This window comes from Microtus ochrogaster, chromosome 5 (assembly GCF_000317375.1).
Source record: "Microtus ochrogaster isolate Prairie Vole_2 chromosome 5, MicOch1.0, whole genome shotgun sequence".
Lineage (NCBI taxonomy): Eukaryota > Metazoa > Chordata > Mammalia > Rodentia > Cricetidae > Microtus > Microtus ochrogaster.
This window is the reverse complement of record NC_022012.1, coordinates 39,757,816-39,766,565: the sequence shown is the minus strand read 5'-3', so window position 1 is coordinate 39,766,565 and position 8,750 is coordinate 39,757,816. Positions and strand designations below refer to the sequence as shown.

Here is an 8,750-nt window from a genome sequence, read left to right as displayed (position 1 = left end):
AAGAGGTCTGGCGCCCTCTTCTGGCCTTCAGGCATACAGACAGAATATTGTATACATAATAAATAAATAAATATTAAAAAAAATAATTCTTTGTGGATTGTTTGTTTATTTTTGTGTATATTTTCTCTAAGTATATGTCTCTGTACCATGTGTGTGTCTGGTGCCCACCGACCCCTCAAACTGGAGTCACGGACAGTTGTAATTCTCCGTGTGGGTGCCGTGAATTGAACCCTGGTCCTCTGGAAGAGCAGCCAGTGCTCTTAACTGCTGAGCCGTCTCTCCAGCTCAGATTTTGTAATTTTATGTTGTCTATCAGTCTCATGGTGAATAGCCTCTGAGTTCTGTTTGTGTCATGGTTAGAAAAGCCTTCTCCACCAAAAGGAGAACTGATTTCTCTCATGTTCCTACGCCATTAATGGGATGGCTCATCTCCCTTCTGGCCTGCTGCTGCTGTGTGCATTTGGGTCTGTCTCTAGCCACATGTCGGTGCCACTCCGAGGCTCTGTTGGATTGTAATACCGAGTGGGGCTAAAGCACCCTTGCTGCAATGTTTCCAGTTTTCTTGGCCAGGCTGTTGTTTTGTTGCCCCATGACTAGAATTATCTATCAGTTCTGGGTAGGGCAGTGTAGGGGGGACTGTTGATACCTGGACGTGGAGATGAATATTGGATTGGTTTAGGGGGGGACTGTCATCTTTGTAAAGTGTAAATGTCATATTCCTGTCCACACATCTTTTTTGTGTTATTCTTGAATGACTTAAATTTGCTTTGTCTTTGCATTTATTTGTCATATGCGTGTATGCTACATACAGCATGCGTCGTGAAGTCAGAGGGCAACTTGAAGGAGTCAGTTCTTCCCTTCCACCATGTTAGGCTCTAGGACTGAACTCTGGTCACCAGGCTTGACTGCAGATGTCTTTACCTGATGAGCCATCTTGCTGGCTGACTTCATGGTTTTTTTTTTTAAAGATTTATTTATTTATTATGTATACAGTATTCTGTCTGCATGTATGCCTGTCGGCTAAAAGAGGGCACCAGGTTTCATTATGGATGGTTGTGAGTCACCATGTTGTTGCTAAGAATTGAACTCAGGACCTCTAGAAGAACAGCTAATGCCCTTAACCTCTGAGCCATCTCTCCAGGCCCTGTCTTCATTTTTTATTTTATTTTACTCTTTTTTTTTTGAGACAGGGTTTCTTGGTAGCTTTGGAGTCTGTCCTGGAACTAGCTCTGTAGACCAGGCTGGCCTCGAACTCACAGAGATCTGCCTGCCTCTGCCTCCCAAGTGCTGGGATTAAAGGCATGTGCCACCACTGCTCAGCTCTTTCCTTTTTTTCTTTTCTTTTCTTTTCTTTTCTTTTCTTTTCTTTTCTTTTTTTTTGAGGCAGAGTCTCAATCTCTTGCTTAAACTGTGTATATATGAGTAAATGCATTCCTCCCTCCCTCCCTCCCTCCTTCCCTCCCTCCCTTCCTTGCCTGGCTGGCCTCACTCTCACTGTGTGAACTGGTAATGCTGTGCCTCCCTCTCCTAAGTGCTGGGATTGCAGATGTGGACCATCACACATTGCTTCATTGTTCCTGAAATTCAAGTTGTGTATCCCTCACCTCTTTCAAATCTCAAAATGCTCCAGAATCTGCCTTTTGGATGAGACATTTCTGATGAGGGTGTGACCTCTAAAGTCCATGCAAACACTCTAAGACTGGAATGGGACTGAAACCTGTAGCATGTCTGGTCCTCAGCACTTTGGGGAAAGGATGCTTGACTTCCATCTTATTCTATACTCCTGGCTGTTACTCCTGGCTGTTCTGGAACTTGCTATGTAGACCAGGCTGGCCTAGAACTTGCAGAGATCCTCCTGTTTCCTTGTCCTGAATGCTGGGATTTATTTTTCTTATTTTTTTAGATGGTATCTTGCTATGTAGGTCAGGTTGGCCTTAGACTGGCAATGATCCTGCTGCCTCCTCCTCTGGAGCATCAGGGGCACAGGCATGTGCTACCTTGCCTGATTTTCATAAAGGTTTTTCTAGGGCTTTTTCTGTTTTATAAAAACTTTTTTTTTTTTTGCCAAAGTTTAGCGTCTGGTACCCCAGCCTGAGCCATACTACCTCTCTGCCTCCGTGCTTCCTGCGCAGCTCTCTGTTCTTGTTTCTGCATTGTCTGGTCTGTGTCCCACCTAGGGGTGATCTTACAGGGAGAAATTGGTTGTTTCCAGGCTGGATTCAATGCCCTTCCACATACTCAGTATCCTTGGTGAGGTTTCAGAGATTTTTGTGTGAACTGATACAAGGCAAACATGTGCTCTGTTTGTTTGCTTTTGCTAACACAAACTAGAGTTGCCTTGGAGGAGGGAACCTGGATTAGGGAACTGCCTCCATTAGATTGGTCTGTGGGCGTGCCTGAGGGGGATTTTTTGATTAGTGATTGATGTGGGATGGCTCAGCCCACTGTGGGCAGTGCCACTTCAGGGCAAGTGGTTTTGGGTTGTATAAGAAAGCCGGTGAGCAAGCCAAGGACACAAGCCAGTGAGCAGGGTTTCTCTATGTGTCTCTGGGTTCCTGCCCTGGCTCTCCTCCCCAATGAACTGGGGCCGGGGATTTTAAGATGAAATAAATACTTTATCCCCCCCCCCCCCAAAAAAAAAAGATTTTTGTGACATGGCTCTCCCACCTTGCCAGTTGAGTTGGGCCATTATGTTGTTTTCTGGCAGTCCCCAGATGGGCTAAGTTATATCTTGCCATAGGTCTATTGTGCTGGCTCTGTTGTGCAGAACTACAAAAGGCAAAGTTATGTAATAAGTCATTCTCTGGCCAGTTAAGTGTCAGCTGGCCCTTTGGAAAAAATGTTATCTCCTAGTCCCCAGGTATGTCACCCTCAGTTTCTCCACGGAGATGCCTTGTATTGGTGCTATCTGTCTGGCCTGGACTAGACTCAAGCCTGGGTGTTTATTTTATTATTCCGGTGGCCACTGGTGACATGTTCCGATGGACGCCTCACCTACCCTTTTCCCCAAAGATGAGATTGCTCTTAGTATCATAGTTCATAGTGTCTTCTGTCCTCCAGATCGCTGGCAAAGGGCTCTCCTAACTGATTCAGGGAGTAGAGCAGAGTGGAGTCCAGAATATATGGTGCAATCGCCTTTCAGAAGAGGGGTCCACTGGAGGGGGAAGAGGCCACCTGGGTATCATCTACTTTCTCAGCTGGGCACCTCCTGTCCCTCAGGGAGCCAGGCACTGCCTTCTCTCTGCTACAGTGGCACACGGCACAGCCATCGTCACAACACACACTATCATTTCATGTTCTGTGTGTTTACAAGGTCCTTCAAGAGCTCAGTCATATGTAGTTGATACTCACTTGGGGCTTGAGGGCCAAGTGCATTAGAGCCCAGCTCTTGTAAATCTTCGGAGAGTTTATCTTTTAGTAGGGTTGCCCTCATTCTGGATGGTTCCGGCTGTGGCCTGGGTTCTTCCTGAGGCCTCCCCACTGTGAGGTTCCGGTTGTGGCCTGGGTCCTTCCTGAGGCCTCCCCGCTGTGGAGTCTTGGTTTCATTATTCTCTCCTTTTGTGAACTGTGACTTCAGATTATATTTGTGGGAGTTTGGAGGTAGCATGACTTGATTTAGATGCCGTTTATAAATTGTGATGTAAGGAAACCGCTCTTATGCCTGTTTGTTTATTAAAGCTTTTTAATGATTAAGATGGTCTCAAGTAGCCCGGCTGGCCTTGAACTCACTGTGGAGCCAAGATGACCTTGAACTCTTGATCCTCCTGCCTCTCCCCAAGTGCTAGGATTATGGGTGTGTACCGCCACATCCAGATTTAGGGCTGTATATTTATTATTTATATTTAGAGAAACCATATTTTATCATTTACGGGAACTTGACGAGTAAAGGAAAATCCAGAAAAGAATTGACTCAATTTTGCTTCTTATACACCTCCCCTTCCTCCTCTCTCTTACCCTCCCACCTTCCTCCTTCACCCTTCTCTTTTTGCAGAAATCCTTGACTTTGCCAGAGTGATTGGTATTGACCCTATCAAGGAACCAGAACTGATGTGGCTGGCGAGGGAGGGTATTGAAGCGCCATTGCCCAAGGGCTGGAAACCATGGTAAGTCATTACAGTAAGTAGCTCACTAACTTGGCCTGTCAGAGACAGAGGGACCTGACTCTGGGATTCAGTGGTGTGTGTGTGTGTGTGTGTGTGTGTGTGTGTGTATGTGTGTGTGTGTGTGTGTGTATGTGTCTCTGTGTATATACATGTGTATATATACATGTGTGTGTGGATCAGATGTGTGCTGCCATGGTTGTCGTTAAGTGTATCTGCATATATGTGTGTGCACCATGTATGTGCTTGGTGCCTGCAGAAGCAGGACTTCAGATTCCTTGGAACTGTAGTTAGAAATGGTTGCTAGCCACCATGTGGATGCTGGGAACTAAACTCTGGTCTTCCGCAGGAGCAGCAAGCGCTCGTAACTGCTGAGCCATCTCCCCACCTTACTCTCCTTAGGCACATCTCTCTCTCTAACCCTCCTTGTTCTCGGCTCCGCTCACTCGACAGGCTCCTTGTTCTGTTGCTCTTTTAGCAGACTCTCCTTGGACTATCTCCAGGTTCGTATCTTTCCTCTAGGAAATCTGTTAGCGCTTCCGACTGTATTCCCGGTGCTGAGAACTCAAGCTTGTGTTTGGATCTAGCGCTTTGTTTGGTCCCAGTGCTCTTCCTGATGGAGGGTGGGGAGCTGTCTGGTTAGGGCCAGCTGCCTTCCTGTACCTGCTAGTGTGGCTGCCACTCCCCTGTCCTACGGGGGACCATGGACTGTTTTTCATTTTCTAAAAAGCTTAAGTTATTGAAAGTTATTTGTACCTGTCATGTTTTATCCCATTCTCTTTCCCAAGCCTAATTACTGTCAATTTTTAAATTCCTCCTAGAACTTTTAGCGCATACACTCCTCTTACGTTTTATTGTTTTAATTATAACTGTTACGTTATGTGCACTGTTGCTCTATGTCAGTATATTTTTTTTCCCTTTGAGACAGTCTTGTTATGTAGACTAGGATAGCTTTAAACTTGTGATCCTTCTGGTTCCATCCTCTGAGTTCCCGGAGTGCAGGTGTGTACCACCGCGTCTGTCTGTTTTTCTTCTTAGATAAGGTCTCACAAGTCCTGAGGATGACTCAGGACTCCTAATCCTCTTGCATGCATTGAGGTTATACGTGTTTTTTTTTAAACGAGGTTTTACCATGTAGCCGTGGACTTGTGATCCTCCTCCTCTGCCTTCTGGATGTCGGGGTTATAGGTATATGACACCATGCTTGGTTTACCTACCTGTAATAGTTTAATTTGTCGCCGTGATAAAATACCCTAACCAAAAGTAACTTAGGGGAGGAGGGTTTGCTTCAGCCCCCAGTTTTAGCTCCCAGTCCATCGTGCTGAGAAGTTCAGGGGCACCCAGGGCACCAGTCACAAATGCGGTGCACAGACATACATGCAGACAAAACACCCACAGTCACTGGAAAAAAAATATCTGTTTCTGTATTCCCTGCTGTCTGCCATTGATGTACTCATGTGTTCTGTGCTCTTCTCTCCTGACCACATGGCTTTATGATAAGTCTTGAAATCTTCCAGGGTAGGCATTCTACCCCTGTTCCCATTTTTCTTTTAGTATTTTTGTGATTTTAATATTTGTGGGTATTTTGCATGCATGTATGTATGTGTGTCACATGCACACTTGGTGCCTGAGAAGCCAGAAGAGGGAGTTGGGTCCCTTGTAACTAGAGTTGCTGGTGAGTGTGAGTTACCCTGCGGGTGCTGGGACTTGAACCTGGGCCCTCTAAGAGCCACCTCTCCAGCCCCTTGTTCCCATTTTCAGTCTCACTCGAAGTTCTTTGCATTTTCATGTCTGGTCACTTTACTGTTTGGATTGGGACCGCCCGTAAGTCAGTGTGAGGGGAACAGGCATCTTAAATGGTATTGAGTCTTCCAGCCCATGAATACGGTCTGTTTCCATTTATTTAGGCTTCCTTTAATATCGCTCAGAAATGTTTAATAGCTTTTGTGTACATGTGTTGCCTCTCTTTATCAGATTTATCCTTAAGTAGTTCATATTTGATGCCTCTGTAAGTGCTGTATTTTTAGTTTCCAATGCTTTGTTGCTTTTATAGAGAAGTAAAATTGGTTTCTGTATATTGATCTTGCTCTGTGCAACCTTGCTAAAATCAATTATGTCAGGCCTAGTAGCTTTATTTATTTATTTTTTTTAAGATTCCATAGGATTTTCTGCAGAAGTGATTGTGTCTCCTAGGAATAAAGGTATTTTGCCTCCTACTTTCTAATCTTGTTGCCTTTTCTTGCTATTTTGTACCTCAGTGACTAGAGCCTCAGCATCATTAAGTAGAGGCAGTGATGGAGGATGTCTTTGCTTTGTTCCTCATCTTAGGGTGGAAGCTTTCATTTGTTCAGCATTTGGTAGCTTCTGGCTGTGGGCTTCCTGTAGATGCCCCTCTGTCAGTAGAGTTTGTGTGTAGCGTAAATTCTAATTGTTCTTAATGATAAAAATTCGGAGTCAGGAGCCAGGCAGTGGTGGTGCACGCCTTTAATCTCTGTGAGTGAGTTCAAGACCAACCTGGTCTATAAGAACTAGGTTCAGGACAAGCATCAAAGCTACCCAGAGAAATCCTGTCTCAAGAAACCAAAAAGAGGCCAGGGCGGTACTCGGGAAGCAGAGGCAGGCGAATCTCTGTGAGTTCAAGACCAGCCTGGTCTACAAGAGCTAGTTCCAAAACCACAGAGAAACCCTGTCTTGAAAAACCAAAAAAAAAGAAACCAAAAGGAAAAACCAAAGAACAGCAGCAGCAGCAAAAACTCAGAGTCAGATATTAGGGGTGAAAGCTGAAGGGTTGGCAAAGCAGAGCGGCAGCCACTAGAATGTTCTTACCTCCACCGTTGCTCAGACTGAAGGGGTGATCCTGTCCTCAGACTGCCTCCTGAGATTGCTTCAGACTACTCCTCAGACTGTGTCCTTGGACTGCAACTGTCTCCACTAAACCTCAGACTGCTTTGAGCTCCTGTCTCCTCCCACCTTACATTCAATCCTCTCTCCACCCAGCCAGAGCACTCCTGTGTCTCCACCTCCCTACTGCTGGGATCGCCTTTGTGAGCTGTGTTTCTCTTTTAGATTCAATCCTGTGTAGCCCAGGGTGGCCTTGAACTAACAGAGATCCCTCTGCCTCTGTCTCCCTAGTCCTGGGATTAAAGGTGTCTGCCACCACTTGTTGGTGTTTAGTGGTTTAGCTCTGCCCTCTGATCTTCAGACAAACTTTACTTGTTAAAACATAAAATTATCGCTACATTTGTGCTGTTGCTGGTGGATGGATTTTACCCAGCGCTTTTCTACATCTCTTGATAAAATTAGGTGGTGGTTTTCTTTTTAGTCTTTTCTTACAGTCAATTTATTGATTGATTTTTCAAATTTTTAAATCGATTTTTTTTGGTTTTTATTTTTAATTGCATTTATTTATTCATTTATTTGTGGGATGGGCATGCCACAGTACTTGTAAGAATGGAGGTCAGAGGACAATTTGTGGGAGTTGGTCCTATCCTTCTACCTTGTGGGATCCTGGCAGTGAACTCCGTTCCTCAGGCTTGGCATAAGCACCTTCATCAGCTGAACCATCTCTCTGACCTTGATTTTCAAACATTGAACCAGATTTCATATTCCTGGGGTAGCTCCACTTGGTCATGATATATGATCATTTTTATATTTTATGGGATTTGATCTTGTAAAATTGCATTAAGTGTTATTGCATCTGTGTCCATGGGGAGGGAAACAGGTCTATAGTATCATTTTCTCCTAATGTCTTTATCTTGTTTTGTGCCATGTTTTTGTTCTCACAGAATGAGAATTTCTTCCTCTTCTGGTTTATGGACAAGCTTGTGTAGGGTTGCTGCTATTCTGCTTTAAATATTTGATGGAATTTACTACTGCAATCATCTGGGCTTAGTATTTTCTTTGTGGGAAAAGTTTTAACTTTAATCTAGTTCTAAAAAAAGAAAGCTGTGTGTGTATAAGTGGACAAAAGCAAAAGCAAAGGCAGGAGGATTGTTGTAAGTTCAAGGTCATCCCAGTCTGGTCTACACAGGTAGTTCCTGTCCAGCTAGTTCCCTATAATGAGACCCTTTCTCATCCTTGCCCTCATGAAATATAGAGTATTCAGGTCAGTTCTCTGGTTTGTCCTGTGAGGCAGAGTCTCTCCATATAGCCCAGGCTGGCCTCAAGTAGAAAAAGATAATGACCTTGAACTTTAGGTCGTCCAAGTTCCACCTCCTGAGATTAGAGGGTTGGACCATCTCTACTCTCTCAGAGCAGAAAGTACTGATTCAAGTACTGTGCATAGACTACTGCGCATAGAAACATAATTAAAAATTATTTACATGTATATGTGTGTGCCTACTTGTCTGTATGTGCAGCATGAATGCAGGTGCCTGAGAAGGTAAGAAGAGGGTGTCAAGAGATTGGAACTTCTGGGCGGCAGTAGCGCACACCTTTAATCCCAGCACTTGGGAGACAGGCAGGCAGATCTTTGTGAGTCTGAGGCCAGCCTGGTCTACAAGAGCTAGTTCCAGGACAGGCTCCAAAGCTCCAGAGAAACAAAACAAAAACAAAAACAAGGGCTAGAGAGATGGCTCAGAGGTTAAGAGCACTGACTGCTCTTCCAGAGGTCCTGAGTTCAATTCCCAGCAACCACATGGTGGCTCACAG

The 8,750-nt window shown here is 44.8% G+C and overlaps 1 protein-coding gene across 1 annotated transcript in view; it reads left to right on the top strand.

The window, feature by feature from the left end:
- Positions 1-8,750, top strand: part of Cep164 (centrosomal protein 164) — a 71,089-nt gene that overhangs the window by 8,986 nt on the left and 53,353 nt on the right. Inside the window, exon 3 of the mRNA XM_013346295.2 lies at positions 3,992-4,103. Within this exon, the coding sequence (XP_013201749.1) occupies positions 3,992-4,103 (112 nt within the window). The remainder of the gene's footprint in view (positions 1-3,991; positions 4,104-8,750) is intronic.